This window comes from Amblyomma americanum, chromosome 10, assembly GCF_052857255.1.
Source record: "Amblyomma americanum isolate KBUSLIRL-KWMA chromosome 10, ASM5285725v1, whole genome shotgun sequence".
Taxonomy (NCBI): Eukaryota; Metazoa; Arthropoda; class Arachnida; order Ixodida; family Ixodidae; genus Amblyomma; species Amblyomma americanum.
In genome coordinates, this window is record NC_135506.1 from 68924926 (window position 1) to 68952551 (window position 27626).

The following is a 27626-nucleotide window of genomic DNA, read 5'->3' on the forward strand; positions in this document are numbered from 1 at the left end:
TCTTCCCTACTACACCTGCTCCTCTCTTCCCTCTTTCCCGTTTACATTACCTTTTGCCTTACCTCCTCCCCTCTCGCTCATTTCCGTTTCCTGCCTTTACCTACCTACTTCGGTCGTCGCTTACAGAGACGCTGTCGGGAAAGTGTATACATTCCACCGTTAGTGACCATTTCGGTCACTCCGTGCTTCCCTGTTAGGCTTTCGTAGCGCGACGCAGTGTGGTGACCAGGGGAAGATCCTTGTCGTGTCGATCTCCAGTTGAAGGTCTGAAGTCTTCTGGCTGTAATAATAATAATAATAATAATAACAATAATTGGTTTTGGGGGGAAAGGAAATGGCGCAGTATCTGTCTCACATATCGTTGGACACCTGAACCGCGCCGTAAGGGAGGGAATAAAGGAGGGAGTGAAAGAAGAAAGAGGTGCCGTAGTGGAGGGCTCCGGAATAATTTCGGAGCCCTCCACTACGGCACCTCTTCTTTAACAGAAGCAAGATTAGGCATTGTGACGATGACGCAAAGCTCGACAGCTGACATATGGTTGGGAAGACAGGCAGACGCAACGTGTTTAGGGGAAAAAAGACAGTAAGGGAAACGCGGGCGGTGCAAGCTTGGCGCCCAAAGTGGGGTTCGAGAGAAGGAAAGCGGGCGAGGTGCAGCGACGCCGCGGGGAGAATGGGGAGATGGAGGGAACCCGAGTCGGCAAAGGGTGTTGCTGCTCGCCTTAATGAAGCCTTCTAATTAGCCGCTGTATCAGATGGCGTTAATGGACGATTAACCCTTGCTAATTGTCCCATTAATGAAGCGAGCACGCTTCTGCTCGCCGCACCCCCTCCCTCGCTGCCTCCGCCTCTCCCAGGGTGAGGCGCAACGCGAGACGCTGAAAGGCGGCCGCGCGGTGGACAGGCCTTTCTTTTGTTCCTGACACTGCCTGTTTTGGTTTCCCTTTTGAATCATCGCACCCTGTCGCTTCTCTGTTTTTTTTCTCTTATTTTTGTCACTTGCCAGAACGCATTTTTAAAATTAAAAATGTACATGGCGTGAATCCAGCGCCCCGTTTCTTTTTCTGCATACCGTGCAGATGTAGTTGACAAATAGATTCCTTTGTGATCGCCGCATTGTTTGCCCTTGCATCCTCGATTACTGGCTAGACTCTCATTTCCTCTGAGGCAGAGGCCATTGTTTTCTATTGCTTGATGTGGCATTCTATACTTGTCGCATGCAGGGATATAGAACAGTGCGATTTGGTACTTGGGGTGCGTTTCTTAATACTCATTAGTGTAGTTAAGAGTTCATTGAGTATATATTACGACGTGAAATGTTAGCAAGTTTTAACGTATATATAGCAGCCAGTGTATTCAGGTGTGTCGCAAACTTTTCTGTTGTCTTAGGTGCGTTCGAATGTGTTCTTTTTTATACATGCGATCTAAGCCAAAATGTCGAGAGGCTGAGTAGTTATGGCACTCGGCTGCTGACCCGAAATACGCGGGTTCGATCCCGTCCACGGCGGTCGCATTTCGATGGAGACGAAATTTTAGAGGCCCGTGTACTGTGCGATAACCGTGCACTTAAAGAACCCCAGGTAGTAGAAATTTCCGGAGCCCTCCACTATGACGTCCTTCATAGCCTGAGTCGCTTTGGGACGTTAAACCCCAATAATGTAATAAACGATTGTTTTTTAACTATTTCTCGAGTCTTAATTAAAGCAGACGAAATAGGCAATGAATAAGCTACTCGATGAATCGGGCTGAGTCAGTAAGATACAATTTCTAGAAACTGGAGCCTTCTCGCAGTGGCCTGGTTTTGCTTTTCATTTCCTTTTTTTTCTATTTTTTTTCTCTACTCGATGAATCGGGCTGAGTCAGTAAGATACAATTTCTAGATACTGGAGCCTTCTCGCAGTGGCCTGGTTTTGCTTTTCATTTCCTTTTTCTTTCTATTTTTTCTCTGAAAGAAAGACTGGCTTTCCTGTAGAGCGCGCGTGACCGGGCCTCTTATAAGGGTGGCGTGCCCTGCTCGAACACTGGACGCGATCATTTCTCTTTCCTATTTACACGGAGAGCACAGGCCGCCGTTCGGCGCGACTGTTTATCTGGTGTTTGCTCTGGCCGTGCCGTCGGGGTTCTGGGGAAGCGTGCGCCGGCACTCTCTCGCACTATTCTGGCTTGAAAGGAAATGGCGAAACACGCTCCCGCGCGATCCCCGACGCCTCAGCGGCGAGTCCGTGGACTTTCGTCTCTTTTGGCAGGTCCCTCTCACTCTCTCCCTCCTATACGGGGCGATTATTTTGTTTTTGTAGGGGCTCATGGCGACCGATAAAGTTCCTGTCGTCGCTCTTTATCGACAAGGAGTGCGTGCGGTTTTTGTCTGTTTGAAGTTCGGCACTTCGTCATATGCTCAGATCAATTGGTAAGCTTCTTCAATAGCCATTAATTAGCTCTAACAAATACAACGCAAACTACGTTTCAATGTAAGCGCAGTTTTTGGTGCGAATTTACGCAATAATAATAATAATAATAATAATAATAATAATAATAATAATAATAATAATAATAATAATAATAATAATAATAATTGGTTTTGGGGGAAAGGAAATGGCGCAGTATCTGTCTCATGTATCATTGGACACCTGAACCGCGCCGTAAGGGAAGGGATAAAGGAGGGAGTGAAAGAAGAAAGGAAGAGAGAGGTGCCGTAGTGGAGGGCTCCGGAATAATTTCGACCACCTGGGGATCTTTAACGTGCACTGACATCGCACAGCACACGGGCGCCTTAGCGTTTTTCCTCCATAAAAACGCAGCCGCCGCGGTCGGGTTCGAACCCGGGAACGCAAAAAAGAGAGTGTGCCGTTTCCGCTGTTCCATGCTCTGCATAGCCGAAGCTAGAGTCGAAGCTTGGTGCATGATGCTCCGAGATTTCTAGTTTTTCAGTGCAAGTGCCGCCTAGCACTGACTATTTTTCGCAAGAACGTTATTGAGACATTGGTAGCCGTCTTTCTTGACATATAGATATTGAGCACTGATCGTCCGTGTACAATCCTTCACTCGGCTTGCGATACGCGGCTTGAATGCGCAACGTTGCTTTGTCCCTTCGAAACTTCGGATATCGCGAGAACGAAAAAAAAAAAAGAGGCGGGGAGATTGAACTAACGCGAATGAGCCAAAAAGTGGAAAGCGAAGCTCCACACGTACTTCCTCGCATCCGTACTTTCTGAAATGTCTGCCAGCTTTCTCGCTGTTTCCTCTTTTCCTTGCTTCAGACGGCGTTTTCGTTGCATTTCACAACTCTCAGCACTTTGAGGATGTCGTACTGGGCGTTTAAAGTAAATCTCTCTCTCTCTCTCTCTCTATTTGTGCTTGCGTGCATGTCCACACACTCGGCGCGCACGCCGCTATGCGAGCTCGAAATCTCCAGCCATGCACCCTTCGAAGTCCCGATCCGCTTGTTTCTTGGCGACCTCTCCCGAATAGGGATACCTCGTGTCAGTTCGCGAGATGTAAAAAAAAAAAACTATGTATTTATATCTTTTTTTATTTCTTTTCACGCGCCCTTATCGGCGTCACGGCTGCGTGGACAAGTAGCGGCCAGATCTGAAGACGAACGGCTTCGGCAAATCTACTGCAGCGCCCTCTGCGCCACACTGTCGCGTCGACGCCGCGTTGCCTGTCTTCCCCTTTTTTTCTAATTTTCCTTTTTTTGTTTTATCCCTCGTTGTCCTTGCACAGCCTTCGAGTTACGATGCTCCATCGTCTTTCTCCCTCCTTGTATTCCCGGGCTACGTATTCCCGCCCTCGCTCCATATCTTGTTGCGACTGCGTCCCAACAGGCAGCCATTCGGACACACGCCCGTTTTCCACACTTTCCCGATGCGAGATGAGCGTCCGCGCCTTCCCACTTGGCTTTCGAGCGGCTACTGGGACGACGTTTCTGATAAAGGCGTTCGAATGGATGACGGGCTCCGAGAAGCGAACACAAGGCGCGAATAGTGCGGCCACCGGGATAAAGACGGACGCAGTAGCAATGTAGAGGGAGAGAAAAAAAAAAGCAAGAAGCGACGCGGAACTCAGTCCAGTGATCGGAAGGTTGAGCGGCGTTTGTGCCAGGAATGCTCAGTGAAGCGAGCGCTCGCGTCGACGCTGAACCAAACCTTACACGCACATATATGTATAAAAAAAAAACAACATTCGGTACACGGGCCCTCGCATCATCGTGTCTCTCACGTTGAACCGTGCGAGTGGCGCCTGCACGTATTTCGTTTTCCTTCGTATGGTGCGCGCGAAGGACCAGCGAATGCAGGCGATGGACGAACGGGGGATTTAGACGGAGCCGAGGATATATATATATATATATATATATATACTTATATATATATATATATATATATATATATATATATATATATATATATGTCCACCGTGGCGGGGCTGGCTGCGCCGTGTTTGGCATCTCGGCCGAGGCAAAGCGAGGCGATCCGACGCATCTCCTCAGAAGCAGCTTGTTGCTGGTATTTATTTTTCAGTACCCAGAACACGCCCGCCAGATCCGAGATATGAAAACTGACCTGTCATTCGTGCTGTTGTTGCTGCTGCTGCTGTCCGCTTTGCTGTTATTATTGTTGCTGGCTGCCCGGCGGCGGTGGTTGTTCATCTGCTTTCTTGGGAGAATGCATCGCTCGATCGTCCGCCGTGTCCCAGCGCAGCTCAATATCGCGCGCTCGCTGGAGCGTTGCGCCTGATGCGTGGGGCCCTGACTTTAACATTCTTTTAAACATTTTTTTACGTTCGTTCTCGGCACCTTGGCGTTGTTATGCGCTGCCGCATTTCCCGGGCTTTATTTTTGATTCCATTTTAATGCCCCCCCCCCCCCCACGAAGCCCTACGAGCGTTCTCAAGCGTCCGAGAGCGTTCTTGCACGAGCTCTCAACTTGAAGAAGGCTTTGTACCTACACTCTAAACACGAATACGCGTATATGGGTGTAAAAAAGGAGTAAGTTGTCCTCTCGCGCACTCCCTGTTATAAAGGGGACTGCGCTAGAAGACGGCTTACTCTTTTTTTACTCCTTTCTTTTCTGAGTGTACGTACCACGTACGCGACGGGAACGTTGTCATAAGATGGAGAATGACGCTTCTTTTAAAACCGGCAACAAAGTTAAGCCGCGTTCCTGGGAAAGAAACGTCGCTGCGTAGTATCTACCTGTTAGTTTTCTTCTCGGGAATATATTCAGGGCCGCGCTGAGATTAATCTGTTTCCTATAGCAAAGCAAATCAAACTTGCGGCTTGGAGGAATCAACTCTGTTATGAGTGTGCCCGAAGCTTTTTGCGAGGGACGTATGTTCAGCACTCTCTGTTGATGTTTCGTCCCAGTTCGCTTAGGAAAAACATTTCACTCACCGCGGCTTAGCTTTATTTTATTTGTATTAAGCAAAATTCTACATAAGCGGAATAAGGTCGTGCGCTTAATAGCTTTATGATAGCTTAATAGCTCAGTGCACGGCAGCGTGGTCACACTCACGTTTAGAGATCGAACAGGCTCCAGAGGCTTGCATTCGTGTATTGCTGGACGATTCTTCGCGGCTGTGAATAAATGTATGTGCAAAAGCTTAAGAGGACACGGCCGAGAGGAAATGCAGCGCATTTGCATATTTTTAATTAAGAAGTACCTGCTCGAATTAGCGTATAAGATGGGATCGTGGTCTTCTTACAACACACCTCAGAATACTTCGTGCGCAGAAAAAAAAAACTGCATTCTCGAAAAGCACACACCAAGAATTGCGATAGTGGGCAAGAAAAAGAAACAGATATGTGCGAATGGAAGCGGCCGGTTAAAGCAAGATTTCTCAGAGCGCGTGAGCCTCAAAACTGCGCAATGCTGGGAGAAAGAAAAAGCGATCTTCTCATTTGCACATAGAGGAACAAAGGCTTCAAGCATAAATTCGCTGAAATGCGTGGCCTGATCGAGAACCGCGAATAGCCCCCTGTAAGGAGCGCTACAATGGAAGGAGTGTTTTATGGGGCCCGTTAAAAGCGTTTCGCAACCTCTACGTTTACGTGTCAATTTGCCAAACCCCTTCTCAGTTTCCTTGTTTGTTTGTTTTTCGTTCTTTATTTCTCGCTCTGGCAAGGCGATGAATAAGCTCGATTGCATCACAAAACACACAGCGAAGAATGGTCGAACAAAAGCTGCACCAGTCTTTTTTGTTTGTATGTATTTGCGTATATATCTGCCTAAAAGTACCTTGCAGCAAAACAGTCACACACGTTGCAACAAACACACAGAAACAAAGATGGCAACTAAAATATTATACACACCAGCGGACCGATGTGAATGCACGCATTTGCTTGTCGTCGAGAGTTTAATGCTCTCCTTTTTTTTTTTCGCCTCCCGCTGTTCGCCGTTTGTGCGTAGCGAAGACGTCCTCTCAATGATATGCAAAGTGGTGGTGCCGCTCGCGTAGGCGGGCTTCACGGCAACGTCTCCAGCACTTGCTTGCGTACGCACACTCACGCATGCACGTGCTCCTGGTTTGCCCATATTCGGTGCGGGTCTCAATTTCCTCGTTCTTTTCTTTGTGTATCTGCTTTTTTTTCGAATCGCTTATTAACACGGCGATGTGAAAATAAAGAAAAAAAAACATGTATTCGGTGCTAATAAAAGTAAAGTGCGAAGACGCCCATGGACGAACAATTAAGTGGGCAGCTAGAAGACAAAAAAGGAGGGAAATTTCACGTCGCCCCTTGTTAAACAGACGGGACGAAAACGGCACCGGTGACTGGTAGTGGGACTGGCTGAAGCATAATCTGCGAGGCTCTGCTGTGTACGACAACGCTTGCAAAGCGAGAGTAAAAACAAAAAAGGGGGAAATGAAGGGTGTATGTTGGTTCTTCTGACAGTCAAAAATAAATCAGTTTTTTTATTCTTTTTGCTCCCAGCGCTGTGGGAGCTCTGCCATTCGCGAGTAATGTAAAACAAAGAACCAGAGGAAGAAAAAAGATAAAGGAGGCAAAATAAATAAATAACAAAGAACTCAGGGTGGAATAAGATTATAGAAGGAAAAAAATGCCACCCCGCCTCGGTAAGCTGGCGTTTAATCAATATGCTAATACTGCTGATGATTTTTTCCTCTTTTTATATCTCTCTCCTCGCATCCACCGAACGTAGTGTGTGGTGTTTCTGTTTAATGTTTGCGCAACTTTTCTCTCGATAGTGGACGTCCGCCCATGTTACAAACGCTGTTGTTAAGGGACGCTGTAGGGATGGGCGTTTCTAACGCGCCTCCACACGCTCCCGAATGGAATATACTTTCCACAATGTTCCAAAGCAGATTTTCTGTTCACCGAGTCTTCCGTGAAACGTCGCTGGGAAGAAGAAACGAGGTTTCTAAAAAGGTCCACTTTTCCATATCCAATTCTTCTCACTCTGGTTGAAGTGTAGAGCGGGTACTGCTCCGCCCGACAATGCGGCAGGGATGAATTGCACACCGGACCGCATAAACAAGCTGCTTATGTTCTTTAAGAAAAAGGATGCTCCCCGATGTTCGCACCAGCCATGAGGTATCGTTCGGTCGATGTCGATACCTATTGGGGTCGGAACAGGCAGAAAGAGTGAACGCCGCCTCAGCTACTTCCCACGCCACGTTACTCGCGAGTGCTTAAACAGTTCCTCGCCGACAACTTTCTGTGGCGAACCGAACTGTGTGTGTGCGACCAATCAGAGTTTGAAACGTTCGAACTCGGCTACGAATTATCATCACCATCATCGTCATCAGCCTGACTACGCCCACTGCAGAGCAAATTCCTCTCCCATGTCTCTCCAATTAACCCTGTCCTTTGCCAGCTGCGCCCACCTTATGCCTGCAGACTTCTTAATCTCATCCGCCCCCTAACTTTATGCCGCCCCCTGACGAATTATGAGAGGGTAAAAAAAAACAATAGATGCTTTGTCTTGTTTGCCGCACTGCGTGTAGCGTGTTCCTGAACTTCACATTGCTTTGTACACTCTCTCCCTTCTCCCTCGCAACTTGGGGAGGGTGCTCAGAAAAGGGAAATCTAGAAAAGAGCCGTCGTGCAGTTTGACACAGGTAATGCAGCGGCAGTGCCTGGTGTTATGTAGTTCAGTTACCCGAAGTAAGAGCAGCGAGTGGCTTACCGTGCTTTATGGCTGTAATTTTCCGAGCAGAACCTGCGGTAAAGTCTGAGGAAACGGCCCACACTGACTCGAACGGACGCATCACTGTGTCTCCATCGACACTGTACATGATGACGTAATGCGTTGTCCCTGTAGCGATGACGTCTTACCGGCAAAAAATATCATGGCATCAAGGGTACGATCGAGTCTCACTTGCACGAACTGACCAGGTTTCTTCACTACTGCATCGACCTGTCGAGAATAGAACCATTTCCCAGCGAGCGAAACCGAAACTATAGGTTTCGGCAGACTATATACACTGTAATCCATTTCCCAGCGAGCGCAACCGAAACTGTAAGTTTCGGCAGACTATATGCACTGTAGTCGGGGCGTATGTTGTGGATCCGTCGTGAGGAGGCGAAACTGCAGAGGACGTAATTGACGGCCGACAAGCGCCCCGTTCTGTCTGCGCATGCGCGATAATGATAGTCGTAACGAGTCGCAGTTATTTTCCAGCTCAAATGACTTCCACACGTCATGCCATGCGCTCGAGATGGATGCCGCCAGAGGCGCGGCGAGCGCTTTGCTGTGCGATTTTCTGTCCACTTTATGAACAAGACTCCCACTGAGCAGCTGATGCTGCGTTTTAAACGCCTTTCATAGCCAAATGAGAGCGTTTTGTTTCAGTTGAAACTGCATTGTGACTAAACTAGAGTACCGGCACTGGAAGGTTTGCAGGATTAAGACATCAGTCTTCTCTTGAATGTTCTAAACATTGAACAGATTAGGCGAATAAACCATCAGAAGACCATCTAGAGCCAATTTATGCAACTCAGGAAGATAAAATAATTTTATTTCAACGCCGCAGAGTCGTGTTGGAAACGCAATGATTGCCCTTTCCTTATCAGGTGCCCTTTAACTACACTGAAATAATTATTTTATATAGGTCTGGAAGCAGCTACGCTGATCATAGAAGCGTTTTATTTTGGGATTATCGCTAAGATAAACCGTCTGTCAATATTCGAACACTGCAGAAAGGTTGGATGAGACCACGCACGCAGAATAGCATGCTGAACGCGCATTATGTATTATGCACGGTCCAGACAAAAGCTCCCCCCCCCCCCTCATCCCCGTCACAACGATAACTAAGCGTTTCTTTTATCTCCCCTCGCATGTACAAAGACGGCAAAAGAAAAGCACGAACAGATAAGAGAGGTATCGACATCACTGCAAGCGGGCTTTTCACGGAAACAAAGCGCTTCGGGGTTGTAAGAAGAAGCCGCCTTTTTGTGGGCCTCTCGTCGACGTTTTCTTCATTTAGGCGAGACAAGGGCACGCTCTCTTCTCTCGATAAGACAGCGCCCGTCGAGCCCTCGTTTTTGCATGTAGGGCCGCCTGCGTCTGCCTCTGATAACCTTGTTGCGCGGTAATTTCATAATTGCCCCCCCTCTGTCTCCTTCAACCTTTCATTCCGGTCACCTCGACAGCGCTCCTCAGCCAGCCCTTTATATTTCCGAGAAAGAGGCTGCACTGCTGATCGTGCAAACACGTCGCTCGAGCACTTTGCCACATCGGTGTCGCCGCGTTGCTTGTCTCTCTTATATATCGAGCCTCCAATTCCCGCCTATTGTTGGCTGCGAAGGGGCGGTCGCGTATTATTAAGGGGGGTGGGGGGGAAGAGTGAGTGGCAAGGGGGTTCGGCCACCGTTTCACACCGTGCTATTGTCTCGTTACGCCAATATTAATTAGGCGTCCCTTGTGTTAATTTATACGCCTATGGTCGAGAGGTCGCTCCTCCCCGTCCTCTACCCTCCTTTCTACTTTGGCACCGCAGGGTTTCTGTAGAGAGAGAAAAAAAGAGGGAGGGGTGTGCCGGGCCGCGAAAGAGGTAGCCAGGAGACCTAATGGAGCACCAAACGACCGAGTATGGGCTGGGGTTCTCGTTATGATGAGTTCCTATTTTTTTAATTTTATTTTTCGGAGCTTCTTCGATTCATTTTTCTCTCTACCTGTTTCGTCTCTGCAGCGTCGTAGTTGGCGCATCGCTTTAGCCAACTAAATGGCTTATCAAGAGGTACTGTTTATAACGACCTCACGTGCTCTTTATTCGTGGCTACTTGGAATTCTTTAAATTTCCTTTCAATTTTCTTTTGTTTTTGAGACATTTTTTGTCTGTCCCTCCGTTTACTCGCCATTGTGATTCCATTATACTTAACGTCGCTGTCTCAACCTCCATTATGACGCCTACGCCTTAACTCATTTTCCCAAGAAAGTAGACGAATCACCCTCGCGGTTCTTTTAGCCCCTCACAAACAATATTTTTTATGGTTCTTTCTCAAGGGCTCGCTATTCGAACGCTACCGTTAGTTGCACCGACAGTCTTGTGTGTCGTTCTGAGTAACCCAGACATAATAACGCAGATGCGACAGAAAGAAATAATAAGCTGGAATAAGTGAAACAGGGGAGAAAATTGGGTGTGGTGGGGAGGGTCTATTTCCCTCCAATCTTCGAACCCGTAATCAGGACTGATCCATCCATCGATTGCTTCGCCTTTCTTCTTTCGCGCTCGCTGCATGATCCCCCCCGACGAACTGCAGGGCGCATCTCCTGCTGCGCGTGCCGTTACACGGCGCATTGATTTACGGCCTGACCCCGAGGCGGGTTAATTTGACTATAATTCTTCGGTCCACCTCGACCCGTCGCCCCAGTGTTGGTGGCACACGCGCCCCTTTTGTTTGGCCAATCTGAGGCCAGGAACGTCGCTTTGTTTTGTGCGGACACTGTAGAGAGGGTGTGAAGCGGCTAGAACAAAAGGGCCAGCACTGGACGTATCGGCGCGATAGCCTCGTTTCGCCTACGTTGCCGTGGATAGCGCGCAGGGCTCGCATATATGTGACGTGTTTTTGTTTTATTGTTTGTTTTGCTTTTCTTTTTTTTTGGTTCCTAGTTGGCGTTCTCTCCACGTTATTGACGTCTATGTTGCTGTTATAGTCTTTGGGTATAGGCGTTGCTTTGAGCGTTAAGTGGCGATGTAATCAGTGAGTGACCAAGTAGACGCAGCGAGAGGGGCTTTGAATGCGGGGGAAAATGTGACACTGTTTGCGCTTCTCGCCGGGTGAACGTAATGTTGGGCAATGCGCCTAATAAATGAGGTGCGATCGCTTCAGCTTCCTTCCTTGTTTTCTCTCTTGTCTTCGTTCTTTAGCCAGCTTCCCCCCCCCCCCCCCCCTCTTTCGCAGCCGTTGCTTTCTTTCATTCTTTCTTTCTCTCTTTCTTTCTATGCGCGTTAAGCCTTGTTCTGATGAAACCAGAAAACGCATTCCTTTGTGAACTCACTTGTATCAACTTTATGCACGTCGAGAATCCCAGCCTCTGCAAATTGACTTAAAGTACGCGCAAGTGTCGAGATGGAACGGCGCGGTGTTTAACAATAGCGCCGCTATTCCGCGAATCTGCCAGCTGGCGTCGCACCACCGCTGCGCCTGTGTTGCCGCGGTATGCAACGGGCGTGCAACGCGCCGTCGGTTCCTTGTTGTCTTCGCGACGCATTTATCTCGCTGCCTCTTTGTTGTCTCTTCGGAGAAACAGTGACGCGCCAGCGCGGACAACAACGGTTGCCGCTGCCAGGGGAAATCTCTTCTGCTCCCCTCCCTTTCGCCTTACTCTGGCGCCGTCAGTGTCTACAAAGTCGCCCATATGGCTCCCCGCTTAATTACAACCGGCAGAACAAGTTACCGGAAATATGGAGGTTTTCGGATTGTCGCGCCATCTATGGGCAGTTAGATTAACTACTTCAGATTGTAAACTTTAGGATGTTTGCAACGATAGGGTAGTGGTGATAAACATTTTATTCAATAAAGAGCCTTGCGCAGGCACTGAACGGACCGGAACTGCTACTAGCTTACTGACCGTAGCGCCACCTCTGGGCGCATAGGTGAACTAGTTTAAATTGTTTGGATTCGGAGCTTTTGTCCACGGTAAACGCTAGAGGCTTATGTGCATACATATTCTTTGCTTACAGAAACGTCTGTAGATGGGCGGATATGAATGAGCGATGTCGCTACTTCTGTGGTAAAGTGCTCTCACAGGAACGATACCTCTCGCACGAGAGCTGAAGGTCAGATCACAGTCTGTCGTCGAGGTCTTCTCTTTGCAAAAAAGGAAGATAAGGCGAAAGGCTTCGAAATCCGTGTCTTAGGTTCTCTCTCAGAAACCGAAATGGGTTTTTGCATGCTAGCTATCACGTTCTCTCACTTGTTACTTTTTAAACATATATTTTATTTTTTTGCGCGCTAGTATTCTGTGCTAAACAAGTAAAAGACCCGCCAGATTCGTGGACAATCTTTTTTTTCCGACTCGCTTATCAACCCGTCACAAGTTGCCTCTGCGACTTTGACTCGACACCGTCAACATTTGGTCGCACTGCGCAGTCTCTGCGATGTCTCGAGTCGTCTTCGAATAAAATTAAGAAGAGAGTAGGGGTGGGGGGGGGGATTCTGAAACAAGGCAAGATGCATAACGAGCTGTCACATTTTACGGAAAAAGCAACAAGAAGAGAAAAAAAGGAATAAATAAAGTGTATCTTCTTCCAGGGAACAAGTGGAGGACAATCTTTAACGCCCAACGCCGGAAGGGCCCCGGGAGCTTAAGGAACTCGGTCTGCACTTGCTCATTGAGTCTTAACTTGTCAGAGGCCCCGTAACAACGTTTGTTTTCTTCTTGCCCCGGCAAGCCTGCTTTGCATTATCTAGATAGCTCTCCCGGCCTGAGGGACAGCGTGGGTGGTATTAATGCTCGTTCCACTGAAACGCGGGGAATAGCGTATTTGCATGTTTACTGTGTGTAGGAGGGAAGTCTGATTTGTTTTTTGTTTAACTCATTTTCTAATGCTTGCTTTTTTTTGCTTCCTAGAAATCCTCCTCTTGAGTCCGCGTCGCAGTAGTAGTGTTTTTTTTTTTCATGCGCACTTTTTTTCAGTGTCGTCGGCAGCCGAGACTTAGCTCGAGGTTCTGTCGCTTTTGTCGAAGCGAGACGATAATTATTTTTCGGGGAGGCCGCGACGCTGGTTCCAACGATCGCGAGAGGCTGCCCTTTATTTGCCTTGCAAGGAAAGACCGCTTATCACGTCGTGCTCTAGAAGTCGTTTTTTTTTTTTTCATCACAGAAACAGTATCGTGGCAAGAGTATCTTAGCAACAACGCAAAGGAGTCAGTGAGGTGAGCGAGGGATGAGCGAGTTATTGAGTGGGTGAGTGGGTGACGTGCGCCAGTAAGTGATGAGTGGTGAGAGTGAGTGAGTGAGGTGCGCAAGTAAATGATGAGTGAGTGAGTGAGTGAGTGAGTGAGTGAGTGAGTGAGTGAGTGAGTGAGTGAAGTGAGTGAGTGAGTGAGTGAGTGAGTGAGTATAATATGGTTCAGGTGTCCGCCGATATCAGAGACAGATACTGCGCCATTTCCTTTCCCGCAAAAAAAAAAACAATTATTATCATTATTACAAGTATAATACGAACTGTTTTCTTTAAGGCGAGGTCTAACGTTTCTCTTCATCCCAATGACCGCGAATACTCGGTTAAGCACGTGGCGCTAACTGTCGGGTCGCGAACTCTCGCGTGAGATGTCAGCGCTCGCCGGAAATCATGCGAGATATTTTCGGCAGCTCGCATGTGGATTACATGGCCCGCTAGAGCACAACTCACTTTTACGAGACTTGCTTGTGATAATGTCGGCCTTAAACGATGGGTTTTATGGTTTCGCCTGTTCAGGATGCCAGCACTCGTCCCTCCCAGTGAATACCGGGGCTCGTATGCTGTTTGTGTAGGTTATGCACCAGAGGCCAGATGTCTTTCAGGAAAGCTAGCTAGTGACTCGAATCGTGCTCCGCGTGCAGTTACTACCGGCATGCTGAGGTTACTACTTGTTTTCGTAAGCTTTGGCATTGCATACTGCCCGTAGTAGTGTGGGAATTCAAGCTGGCTGTTACAATATTAGGCCGTCTTTATTCCCGTCTTGAAACATTCAATTGATGATGAAAAATTTACCCGAGCCGTCCCGAGTAGCGTTCGCAATTTTTACTACTCGTCGCTATGAATATATTTGTGTTCATTTGGCTAGCGTCCAGCATGTTTTCAAAGATCGGATAGCGCCTAACCTAGAAAGCAACTGCTTGAAAATACTCTTCGCAGAAGCTGTCCTACTGCCTAAAAGAGAAAAGAACAACCAGCATTACTAGACAGAGAACCGGTTTTAAATAGAAAACACCGCACAATTTTCTCACGTTTGCTGGCTGCTACACGCGTCTTATTCTTAATGAAAAGCAAATACCGTTAGTTTTTTTTTTTTAAGTGTTCTAACGTTTTTTCGCTGTCAGACTCCCGGATGTTTTCAGCGGAGATTCGCGCCCCTTCGACGTCAGCCACAGTTTAAAATAGGTCTTTGTTGCACATCGGCTTGCCACGGTAAACAAAATACAAATAAATTATGTCTCCTTAACCTGACGTTACCTTCAAAGCACGAGATCGGTGTGTCGCGAATCATCCGGTCGCCTCTGTGGCGGACATTGGCCGCCTGACCGAGGCAATCTTTCCCGTTCGGGTCCCGCAGCTACCCACCCGTTTCGACAGTATTGCGAAATGTTTCTTCTCGGGCGTAAATGACAGCCTGTGCTTTTCTTTCTGTGGTGCGGAAAACCCATCTCGCTATCAGGAAGAACGCGGTAGATTGCTCTTAGCCAGAGCAATGTCGTCGCCTCGACTCATTCTTTTTATCTGTTTTCTCGGCCACCAACTGCCTCGCAAACATACCGAGGGTCGAGCTCTGTCTTTCCCGCACACGAGGTGGCATGCCGAGTTGCCCCCCTTTCGCCTATGGCCTATTGTATATGAGGCCCGTAGTGTCTCGGGAGCGCAGTCCTGAAGAAGAGTCATTAGGAGGCCAGAGACACTGTCTACATCATCGCGCACCTTATATATCACCGCGTCCCTGGCCGCCTCGGCAATGAGAGAGGTACTCGAACGCCTCGATGGAGCCAGGTCGGTATACACACGCCCACTACATCCGAAGCTCGGCTACCAGAAGCTGCTCGTTACTAGCGCGAATCTCCTACCTTCCGCTTTGCTGCTTGGGGCTCTCGCTAACGGGCTCCTTCGAGCACACCTGGTCTGAGCCGAGTGCCTTTTTTTGTTTATTTCTACGCGCGTGGACGATAGAGACGTCGAGGCACGCTGTGGCGCGTGAGTAAATCAAGGGTCGAAAGATTGGTGCGGCATATATAGCGGACACTACGGCTCTCGGAGAGAGGCCTATTGATTGGCGGCGCTTGCCGAAAGGACCGGCCTGCAGGCATCGGTCGGCCGGCTTACGGAATCCACACACACGCACGCATGGCCGTACTGTACGTCCTATAGACAGTCCTCGGCTGGACGGGAAAAAAACAGTGACGCGGAGATCTACTAAAGACACGGGTAAAGAAACGGGCCGGAGGACGCACGGAGGCATAAACGCCGGACAGTGCATCGCCGGGGAGAGTAAAGCCGGCCATCGCGAGAGCCCTCCTCGGTGTCGGCCGAAGAACGAACGGGACACCGTCGGGAAGAAGGGGCCGGTCTTGGGGTGGAAGAGGAGGGTGGGGAGTTGAGCTGGCGCATTGAGAGATCCGGCCACGGCGGCCCAATTCTCGATGCCGCACGGACCGGGCTCAGGCAAATAGCAAGAGAACGGCCAAGGCGGCTCATCTTGCACCGAGCTCGGGCATCGAGGAAGGAAAGCCTACGTGGCGATGCAGCGGCAGTGGCTACTCGCTTTGTTTTCCCGCCTTTCCCCTCCGTCCCTCGATGTCCGAAGGGGGGAGAGCTTCGGGACAGGGAAAGAGAGTTCTTCTCCCGTCTTCCGCTCACGGCGCGTCGCCCACACTCGCACGTACACACACGCACAGTGCTGTCTCTTCTATCCGGCCCTTCCCAGCAGCAGCAGCAACAGCAGATAGCACGCGCGCCCGCCTCCACTGCAGGCCTGTCCAGACTGCGAGGCCCTGCCTGGCGCGCTGCGCCGTGTTTACACTGCCTGCGAAGCTCCGCTTGTTTACGCACCCGTCTATCGGGCTCTGCTTCCTTTCCCTACGGCCCTGCCCGTTGGTTCGTTGATGTGAGCAGGAGGACGCCCGGCCAAGGCAGGAGGTCTTAAGCGCATCCCCCCCCCACCACCACCTCCCACCCCGCTCCTAGCGCACCCAACTCTGGCAAAGCCCGTCGTCTCGGTGTTCCTCGGCGTTGCCATGGCGACTGTTGTTGTTTCTTCGGGCCCCGGGAATTGTTTGTTTTCGGGACCCCTGCCGCCGCGGCCGTGGTTGTTTAGCTTTGCCGGCGCGCTTGCAAGGGTCCCCACGGGTGGGTGGATTCGCCCACGGCTTGCCGAGTCCGAAGGTTTCGGATGACCCGCGCGTGCTTCCCTTGCTTCGCTGTTCGGCGTCCCCTCCTTTGCTCGGGGCTGCTGGCTGCCGCTTCTCCTATTGCTTACCGACCCACCGTCCGCGGCAGCCTTCTTCCCCTCCTTCGGTGATGCGCCGTCTACGCTTTCCCCTTCCCACGTGGCTTGCAGCGGGGCTGGGATAGCGTCCAGCGCGCCGGACACGACGCTGCCTGCGAAGCAAGAGAAAACACACGCTCCTTCCACGAAGGACTGCTTGCGCTTGTCCTTCCTTCCAAGGTGCCCTTTGTTGTCTCGCGTGCGCCCATTGTTTTTGCATCCCGAGCCGGGCGCTTCTCCCCTGCGCGGCCGTCTCCGCTGTATACCTATACCGAGCCTTTCCTCGGACGGTTGCGGGAAGGGCAAGAGGAGGCGGTGCGGCCCGTCGTGGCGTGTACGTGATTACCCTTTCGGGCGTTTTGCTCGGGGTTGTTTGTCTTGGCGGGACAGGCCGCGGGCACGGTGGAAGGGAAGCGCGTTCTCGTCTCCTTCTCCGGCCACGAAGCGCACCGTCACGTGTGAGGGCGAGACCTGACGGGTAGTGCGTTACGGCAGCGGCATCGCATCCGTATAGTGTACACACAGGCCTGCCTCCTCCGTACCCGCTTTTCTTCTTGGTTGTCTCCGTTCCGGGAGCGCGGCGCTCCTGGCTGCTGTGCTATCCGGTTGCAGGCCGCCGCTGCAAGAGATAAAGAAAGAAGGACGGAGGGCGCAAAGAAAAGAGAAACAGTATAGGGGCGCTGCGGCAACCTTGTTTACATGGGCAGTAGCCGTACCGCGCGCGCGCCGCTGCAAACATCCGTTCCAGCTTGCACCGTTTCTACCCCTTTTCCTTCCTCGAACGCCCTTTGCGTTTGTCTCGGCGCGGCTTGCTATGTGTGTGAGGTTCTCGCGTGTTTTATGTAGGTTAGGTTGATGTGCGTTGCTTTGCTTCTGCGTCATCCCCCCACGCTTTTCCCTGGTGTCCCACTGTTGGGGCGCTATAGTCTTATCGCTGGACGATGCAGCGAGCTGCTATGCGGAGAAGCACACCGCTAGCACCGCGTTCATCTCCCCGCGTATGGGCTGTGGGGACGCGGCTCGGAGCGGACTCCGGCGTTGCATTCTGAAACCATGGTGCGTGGAAAGCGGGTCCCTCCACCCCCCCCCCCCCCCCCCCACGTCACGTTTTTTTCTGTTTTTGTTTGTTTGGTCGCCGTCGTCCGAAGCTAGCAAAACAGCAACCCGTGTGTTTTGTTTCCTGCTGTGGTCGTCCAGTTGCCGTGACTTCGAGTTGCCGCCTCTGTGCCTTCTTTTCTTCACAGGTAGGAACACAGTAAAAAGCGCCGGGCAGTCTCGTGGGCACGTTGCGATGACGATTGCGCTGGCTGGACACTTTTCGAGTTTCGAACGTCGCAGCGCCGTCATACGTGCGTCCCTATGGGTGACTCTCCCTTAACTGGGTCGGCGATATTGAGTACGTCTCCTCTCGGAGTCTATAGCTGTTTCCCGCGATAGTTCTCTCTCGCCCGTCCGCACCAACGCGCAGCGCATCTTTTTTTTGCGTTTTGTTGGTCGACGCCTTGCGTTGCTGCCGGCGCCCCCAGCAGAATCGCTTTCCTTAGCGCATCTCGTATAAACCTCTGTATACGGATCACTGCAAGACTGCTGACCTTCTTGAGGTTTATACGTTTTAGTGAGGGCGTAACGATGAGGGGGCTCATGTTCGTTCTAAGTGTCATGTGACGCAGCTGTTGCGACGAGCGTCTTAGTGAAACCGCGTTCACTTCCTGACCAGAAGGTGCAGAATAAATTTCCGCGTAAAACGGCCCGGACGGCTCCGCTAATGAGATTCCACCGAGGCGATCAAAAAGAAGTCGACTTCCGCGTCGACCCGTGTTCTGGAGGGGCTGCTGCTACGGATAATTGTTTTGACGGCCACGCTGAAGCCGAATTCATAAGTATGGTTTTAGTAAACCTCGAGTCGTGAATGGCTTCAGTATACATTTACTGAACTTAAGCAGAGGAAAACTGTTTCGTGAATTCATCTGTAGGACGCTCTGTGTAACTTCCTGGGCACACCAGAACTGGATTACGCGAACACGTGATGTATGTTTGTAATCTGAGCGAATTCTTAAAAGACTTTAAGGGTGGCGAAATCTTTTTGCAAAGCCGTTACTCATTGCTGAGTTTGGTTGCTTGAAATCGAATCGATAGTTGAGAGTGCGTGCTTCAAGGAGTAGGAACCAGCTCCATATGAGCTAATCTACGAATTAATCTAGTAATTGGATCTCCCTGACCACCGTGTACTGAAGACAGAACGCGTGACGCTATCCGTCGCGTCCAGAAGGAAGATCTGTTCCGGATCGCCGTGGGCTCGGGATGGGTTGGACTTCGACACAGCTGTTTAATGTGCAGTGCCGGTGCCGAACGAACGCTGTTAAAGTGCAGGACATGCGCTTATCTCGACATGTACGCTTCGACTAAGCGCGCGACGGAAGTTAGTCGCAGCAACAGTGGTCTAAATAATAGCCAACACTGACTGCTCCCATCCGATTGGACAGAAAGTGTCGTGCTGCTGCTGCTTTTGCTTCGTGAAGAAGCAGATTGGTCGGCAAGAGCCGCAGGGACGGACAAAGAGCTCGACGGGTGAAGGGGTGTGGCAATGGTTGGAAAGGGAAGTAGGCGTGGCCAAGAGCGCATGCCGTGGAAGACGCGGAGCAGAGGAACAGCCATCCACGCGTGTACGCGTCGCGGAAATTAAACGAAACGCGTGGGCGGCAGCTCGTGATTAATCGAGCAGTGATAGGGATCCCTACTTCTCCTGCACACCTCCCCCTCTCCCTTTTCCCCTCATACCCCCTTCCCTTTTGTAGCACTCCTACCATTTGCTTGTTTCCTTAGTAACGCTTCTAAGTTTTACCTCTAACGCCAAGTTCTTTTTTTTCTTCCTACTTCGTTTTCGTGACGCTTTTCCTTGTTTTATTTTTCTTTGTGCGCTCCCTATTTCGATGCACCTTAGCGCCGACCAGCGCTCTTCTAACCTCCTGCACTTTGCTCTAATGTTCGAAGACTACGCCGCACGGTACAAAAGGGACAATTAACGGAAAGCTTTCGAAACAAATAAAAAAAAGAAATGCAGAGACGACACGTGGTGGAGTAGCGAGACCGAGTGTTTCGAAAACGGATGGTTCGAAGCACCGTCCTGAGGCTCCTTCGTCACCCCCCCCCCCCCTCCTCCTCCTCTTCTCTCGAAATTGCGAATGCTGGGGAGTGCTTCTTCGAGATAAGAGAAGTGAAACGGACAGCCCAAGACCCTCCGATTGTCGCCGTCCACACGTTAGGGGTCACTTCAGAACCCCCCCACCCACCTTGCTCTCTCTGGAAAGAATAATTAAACCCCGAAGCACGAGAACACTTTCGCTAAGTCACGGGACTTCGCGAAGATGGCTAGGCACTCTTCCCCAATCGAGTAAGCAAGGTGACTACCAGAGACGGTTATTTTTGCACGTCATTTGATGGCTCGTTGCTTTTCAGCCCGAGTGGTTTTACGATGTGTTCCTAATTTATTTTTTTTTTCTAACCCAACTTCGCTTCGTGTTTCCGAGCTTAGTTGAGCGCGCAAACCTTTGCCCCCCCCCCCTGAGAACGTCGAAGGGACAGGAAGTGGCCATTAAGAAGCCATAAGTGTAGACTTGGCTAGCTTCTTCCCGTTCTCTGGGGCTGCCTTGGACGAAGAGAGATAGCAAGAGATGCTACTTTCTTTTCCGACTCCGTGACTCCTTAGTTTTCGATCGCTAGAGCAATCACGTACACACCCCATGAAGCCCTCTCCTCTTCCTCCAAAAGAAATGAAGGAGACCACGAAGCTTCCGTAATAACTTCAGTAATTACTCCGAGTTCCTGAAAAGTCGCCTTCCCTATTTTCGCTCATGTCGTGTTCCAGTTATCTTTTTTTTTTGTCTAAAGACGGGGGGGACAAGAATCAACTAAGTGATTCCGTCCTGCGAGAAGTGAGAGAAATCTGCGGTTCCGTACTTTCGAGTAGGGATCCCAATGATCCACGAAGCATTCGCTTATTTTTGTAAAAGACCATTTTCTCCGTCTACGGCACCGGTTATCTCCGGTGCCGTTGGCCGAAGGAGCGTAAGAAACCCGTGATTGTCGTCGAAAAAATCATCGCTCTACCTGTCACACACCGGGCCGCCTAATGACCTCCGGGACGGTGACTGATGGCGTGGTAGCGCCAGTGTGTGCCCGCACGGATCCGACCTTTCCCGCCGCTTCGACGTTCTCCGTTCGAAACGTGGCCGTCTTGTACGATAACGGCCTCTGCTTGTGAGGGAATTTTCGAGCGACAGGCCAGTCAGGGAGTCTAGGGTGTATCTATTCTCGCCGACACTCGGAGAAATGAGCCCGCGTTTTCTTTTCCCTTTTTATTTTCCTGAAAGAGGCCGGCCCCCTGATCGTGTTTCCGTCCTCGTCCTGTTTTAGGCTAATTACGCAGACCGGCTGCTTCCTCGAGCCCGTTTTTCTTATTTTTAATCGTGAAATCTGGAACCGATTTTTTTCCTTAGAATTGTTACTTTCAACCTATTTCTCTCCAATCCAGGAAGGATGTTGTGAATTCCATCTCCTCCGTTTCGCCCGGAGGTTCATTTGTTTAGTACACATCCCGAGCCAATCACTTCCTGGGCAACGGGCCCCATTGTTTTACACTTTCCCACTCATCTTTCTTTCTCCTCCTCCTCCTCCTTGTCATTGTTATAAATATTTCTTCACCGCTATGGTCGCTTACGTTGCATCTAAGAAGGAGGAGCAGTTCTCACCCGAGGTACGGTGGCCCAATCTTGTGTCCCTGCAAAAAGAGCGTGGGCTTTTTCGCAACATGACCCTGCATGCCAGTGAAGACAGCTTGCAGTAATGGTCACGCGCGACATGAACACATCAGTCCGAGGTAGAATACGACATACAAGCGCTTCTGTGTAGTTAATTAGCTTCCCACGATGCTCCAGCCGCAGCCTGTCTCTAACAAGTGTTCTGCAGCATGTACAATGTCCTAATGAGCGGCAGTGGCAATGAAATTCAATTTTAGAAGCAAGGTAGAAACGGGGAGAGCCACTTGATGTCATCTGTATTAACACAAACCTAGCACATTTATTGGATCTAAAGCCGACGAAAATGAGCTGCAAGCTGTACGCAGTAGTATTCCAGCAAGCACATGCCTTACAACGTTGACACGCTTAACGACGGCACTGACTTCTAGGTTTATGTAGGCGCTTTCGATGCGGCTTTCCACTGCAACGCCTCGCAAACGATAGGCAGCACTCAAAACACGTGCGACCACACGGCGGGAAAAAAAATGAAGTGAAAGACCAGGAAAAGAACGGAAAGACTGAGCTCCTACGTGTCAATAGTTGTACACGTGCCCAAAAAAGCTAAACAAACCACAAGGAAAAGAAAGCTGCGAAACAAAAGTCGGGGGGGGGGGGGGGGGGGGGCAATCGCCGCGCGACCGATTCAAGGGTGTGATACGTCCGAGAAGGGAAGCAACGTTTCAACTACAGGGTGTTCCGCCAAGCACGCCAGCATGCACCATTATTCTGGATGCTGAAGAGAAGGATGAATGAAGAAGGATGCGGGGTTGATGCTCATCCGTCTCAATCGGGGAGAGCACTGTCTTGTAAGCGGTCTGCCCCTTTTCTCCGCTGCTTCTTTATTTTATCGTTCTATCTGTTCCTATAACCTAGCGTTCTCTTCCTCTTCTTTATCTGTCGCCAAGCTTCGGCGCATTTGTTTGCCGTCCGCTGAAATAAGGGGCTATTTGAGGGTCTTGACGCCAGCAAGACAGAGTTTGTTGTCGACGGTGTCGGTCGTGGGCTTTCCAGGGTTGTTTTACCGCTGGCTACTGCCCGGCATAGCAAGAACGCTGATCGTAGAGGTGATGTACGCGGACCGACACCTTAGGTGGTGCTCGAGAGACGTGTGGTGGGCATTCACCGCGAGGACTGATGACGGCGGGGGAAAACGCTCGATTTCGTGATAACGTGATCCGACTCTGGCTTCAGCGAAGGGGCAGTTGCAGTCGATAGGAGCAGGATTGCAGCTGAAACGTGTGTCGCCCTGGTTAATTCTCGCTGTTCCATGCGGTGACCTCCGTGTCGGTTCTCGTAACACACGCCTCCTGAATGATACATGGCTGAATAGATGTGGGCAGCTTCAAGGGTAAGGCGATGGAAGCGAACGGCAAATTTTCAAAACAGGTCGATATCGAGCACCGTGTACTGTTACCGGCAAGTGAATTGCTTTCGGCACTACTCTCTTCGTTCCTTAACTGTTACCCTGACCGAAAACACTGAACCGCCTCATTCGAAAAGGTGTCATAAATGTGACTGTTTCGAGGTTGTAGCGACGCCATACGTTGCTGTTCCATTCTTCCTTTCCTAATACAGACAGAAAGGGGTTCCTTACAGCAAATACTCCTCATGGGCTTACACTTACATCGACGGGAAATGTGTATATATCGTTTCTTCCCCGACACGAAACCAATCCCATTCATTAGCGCACCGTCACCAACACGACCAGTCGCCGAAGAGCTTTTCGCGCGCCGTCAGCGTATGCACCGTTGCATACGCTGTATATGCTGTGTACGCTGTGTATGCCAACGGTGCATACGCTGATGGCCGCGAAAGCTCTTCGGCACCAGGCTACCTCTCGCGGCCATTTGCGCATGCGCATTTGGCGCATGGATGACCGGTATGCGGTAACTGTGTGCTAAAACTCCCTTTTCTGCACGTATAACACCCCGTATAAACCTGCACGTATAAACCTGCACGTATAACACCCCGCGGGGAGTAAACTGGGGCCTAACGTTGTCCTTCGCCTTCTTCTTACCCTGTGTGCAGACCCCGCTGGGCACGTCCAAGACGCAGCAGCTGCACCTTTCAGCTGCAGCAGCAGCGCGCCGCGGCGGCGGCCGTGGCCGCGGGCGGCTGGCCGGGCGGCGGAGGCGGGGACGCCAAGGGCGCCCTGCCTCAGGGCGCCGCGGGCGGTGGCAGCACTGGGCCGGTGGGCGGGGGTACCAGCCCGGACCTGTCCCCACTGCTGGTGATGAACAGCCTGGCCCAGCAGCAAGTGCAGCAGCTGCTTCAGCAGCAGCTGCTCTCGCCCGCACAGCTGCAGCAGATCCTGGACACCCAGCAGCAGACCTTCCTCTTCCAGCAGCAGGCGAGTACACTGCCTGTCTCCTCCTTCGGCACTGTACAGTCGAACCTCGTTACAACGGAAAGGTTTATAAGGAAATTGTGGATATAACGAAGGAATGACGATTCCCCTCGAGAGCTCGGTCAACACTGGCTATAACGAAGTAATCGCCGGGCCCCTTCAACTTTGTTACAACGAGGCTCGACTGTAATGCGATAACAATAAAAGCCTTGTGGTATAGCATCCGCCTCGCATTCGGGAGATGCTGGGTTCGATTCCCAGTGCCGCCGGGTAACCACCGGTTTTTTTAAAGGGTACAAGATTTCCCCTGACCTGGTGCTCGGCTCTTCTAGGGTGAGATTCCTGGGGAAAAGGGTCCTGGACCAAACCGTTGCCTTGGCGGATCAGAAATAAGTTCCGTCGTCAAGCAACCCTAAATCCGCCTCGTGCGGTATAAGCCCATTTGTGGCCCTCTTTTCAACGGACAGGCGCTCTGTCCCATTCTCCTCTCGTGGGTGTGTGGTTATGGCGCCTTTTAATTACATTGATTAAAAGCCTCATTGGGGAAAAGAAACATGTGTCGTCGGTCATAAAATTCGCCCATTGGCTGGCAAGGACGTGACGTCACCGGACCGCAAGTGACGTCACTTGCCCTGAAGGCTTCGACAGCTTCTAAATAATATCGCATTGTCGTCAGTGTAATTAACTATCCCTCTGAGTTTCTTTTTTTTTTAATCTTTCGGTTACCCATCAGCTTCATTGAACTTGTTCGCGCACCTGTGAGTTCTTATTTGAATATGCGTGCGCCACTGACGGTGCTGGCGTTGAAGATGGTGGTGGAGTTGAAGCGAATGAATGAGTAGGTATGAAGAATCGTCCAAGCGGAATGCACAGCGCTTTGTGCGAATAAGAAATAATAAACAAAACAAAACAATAAAAAAAAAACATCCGTGACGACGGTAAAAGGTGGCACCGCTCTCAGGTCGTAGGGAACGCGGCTGTCTTCTCAAACTACTCCCTGAGCCTAATTTCCGCTCGAGGAGCTCAGACTAAAGGGAATATTCTTTTTTTTTCTTTAAAAAAAAAGGCCAGAATCCAGCAAGCGCAAGATTAAAGAGGCGGGGGGGGGGGGGGGGGAAGAAGGCGGCAGGCAGAATTGGTGCTAGAAACAGAAAGTTAAATAAAATGCCCTAGTCAGGGGCCTGGGACTGATATCACTTCCGCTTTCGTGGAGGGTCTCCCTCGTTAATGACGGAAAGTGCTGCGCTCCTCTGGTTCGAATAGAACTTCTGCCTGCGACCAGCACTGTGACGTCCATCGCGGACTGTTCTTTGTTCGCTGCCGGGTTGGCAGGAGGTGAAATCTGGACATAAAAGTACGACAGCATAGGCGCAGCTACATCTCAGCACTGCCCAGTTATGAAAACTGCTGCGGCCAGCGAGTCACCTGTTATGCCTTTTGTGTGAACGCCTTCTGTCTTACTCGATAGCAACACGCAAAAAAGCAGCTAGTCCTGCTGGTTTTTTGTTATTTGTTTGATATCTGACTAGAATTAACGCTGACTGCGCGCAGTAATTGTACTCGTAATCGAACGAGAACCACATGGTTCTCGTTTGACGACTACTTGCCTTTTACTCCTTTTCTTTTTTATTTTTTACTTATTAGCGCCCTTCGTTCTGTAATTGTAATTGGTAATTGGTTTTTTGGGGAAAGGAAATGGCGCGGTATCTGTCTCATATATCTTTGGACACCTGAACCGCGCCGTAAGGGAAGGGATAAAGGAGGGGAGCGAAAGAAGAAAGGAAGAGAGAGGTGCCGTAGTGGAGGGCTCCGGAATAATTTCGACCACCTGGGGATCTTTAACGTGCACTGACATCGCACAGCACACGGGCGCCTTAGCGTTTTTCCTCCATAAAAACGCAGGCCGCCGCGGTCGGGTTCGAACCCGGGTTCGAACCCGACCACGGGCGCCTTAGCGTTTTTATGGAGCTAGATGTCTATCCTGTGTCCTAAATTTTAAATTTTTTTTAAATTTAAATAAAATTTTAAAAACGTGTTCACACACTTTCTGACAGTTGTCATCAGACGGGTGCGCTATGCATTAGGTTGTGGTGATGTTTTAATGCGACATTATTGTGGAATAAAATTAGCTTGAAAGTTTGACAATTCAACAAAAAAATTAACGATTAGCCATCTTCGATACCTGGCAGCTTTTTTTGTATTTTTTACGTGGACCTTTTTTAAAAGTTTTATTTGGACAGTTATGTCCTATTGTTGATGTTAATCTCAAACAAATCAAGACCCAAGTAAAGGGACTACGCGTGTCTTTCTTATTCATTACTTGGTGCGAGTGTATCCCCGCTTAATGCAGCAGTTTATTACCAGTCTAACGCTTTCATTAATAGCGCTCATGTCTCGCTTCACAAGGTGGCTTCTTTGTAGAACAGAAGTCATTTTACTGCGCGATGAGCTTTCATAAGCATAACTTAACGTAACAGCTAGCGCAATCAACATGAGCAGTAATGTGTGCGCTGTGCGAACATAAAGTATACGTCACGAACTCATGCTGCCATAGAACGAGGCAACGCAAGTAAAAAATTTTTAATTGAGATTTCACTCACCAAAAAGTGGATTTCGCTCTCGTCATCTCGTTCAATATTCTGCCCGCCGCCTAGCGTACGGACAGAAATTAACAGTCCTCCCAACATCCGATGTGCATTGGCCGTTCTTGAAATAAATTCTTAATCTCTCGCGTTCCCTCCTTTTTGGTTCATCTTTTTATAATTATTTCTTAGCGGCACTTGGCGTCCTCGCAAATGAAGCCCGAGAGTTATTTTGTGCGCATTTCTCGTTTTTATTTATAGTTTCATTTTTTGGTTGCGTACACCCCCGTCGATTATTATTTAATATTTATTATGCTTCCCTGGGCGTTCAGCTGTCACGAGCTGGTTCATTAAAAAAAAAAAAAGCACCCCCCGCTTTCGCCCGCCCTTGTATTCGTATTTCGGTTCTAATCGTTTCGGCATTCGTCCGTCCTGCAATTACCGATAATCAGGTCTTGCTGTTCGGAGTTCTGCTGTCCCGTTCTTCCGTCGCATAATGCGCGAGTGACAATTAGTGGCGCGCGCAGCTAATTGTGCGTTACGCTGTTGTCTTCAACTTTTTTATATATCTTTCCAATCTATAGTTGCGTACGTGTAGCCGCGTCGTCCTCGTTCTTTACCCAATCGATCAACACTGGCGGCCGCGCACAAGAACTATCGGCCGGGGAGAAGGTTGCTGTCGTTCGTCAATCATTAACATTAGTTATTTTAGAATGTTACTATAGCCTCAGTGCGCAGACTTATTTTTCTTAAAATAAGCTAATAATAATAATAATAATATTAATAATAATAGTAATTGTTTTTTGTGGAAAGGAAGTGGCGCAGTATCTGTCTCATATATCGTTGGACACCTGAACCGCGCCGTAAAGGAAGGTACAAAAGAGGGAGTGAAAGAGGAAAGGGAGAAAGACGTGGCCGTAGTGGAGGGCTCCGGCATAATTTCTACCACCTGGGGATCTTTAAACGTGCACTGACATCGCACAGCACACGGGCGCCTTAGCGTTTTGCCTCCACAAAAACGCAGCCGCCGCGGTCGGGTTCGAACCCGGGAACTCCGGATCAGTAGCCGAGCTCCCGAGTTCGAACCCGACCACGGCGGCTGCTTTTAAAATCGGCCTGAAGTAATCATTTCCTGTTTCGCATCCTGGGTAACGTCATTAGCTGACAGCGCTCGCGGTTTTAAAGTGGCATATCTAGTCTCTGTAAGCTTTGGTTATCACGATCGACGTTATGCACAACGCTGATAAGACGTCGCGTGT

At 49.9% G+C, this 27626-nt stretch overlaps 1 protein-coding gene across 1 annotated transcript in view; it reads left to right on the forward strand.

Moving 5' to 3' along the window:
* FoxP (forkhead box transcription factor P) overlaps positions 1-27626 on the forward strand; it is a 548205-nt gene that overhangs the window by 492437 nt on the left and 28142 nt on the right. The window contains 2 exon segments of the mRNA XM_077639369.1: positions 23467-23505; positions 23507-23788. Coding sequence (XP_077495495.1) covers positions 23467-23505; positions 23507-23788 — 321 coding nt within the window.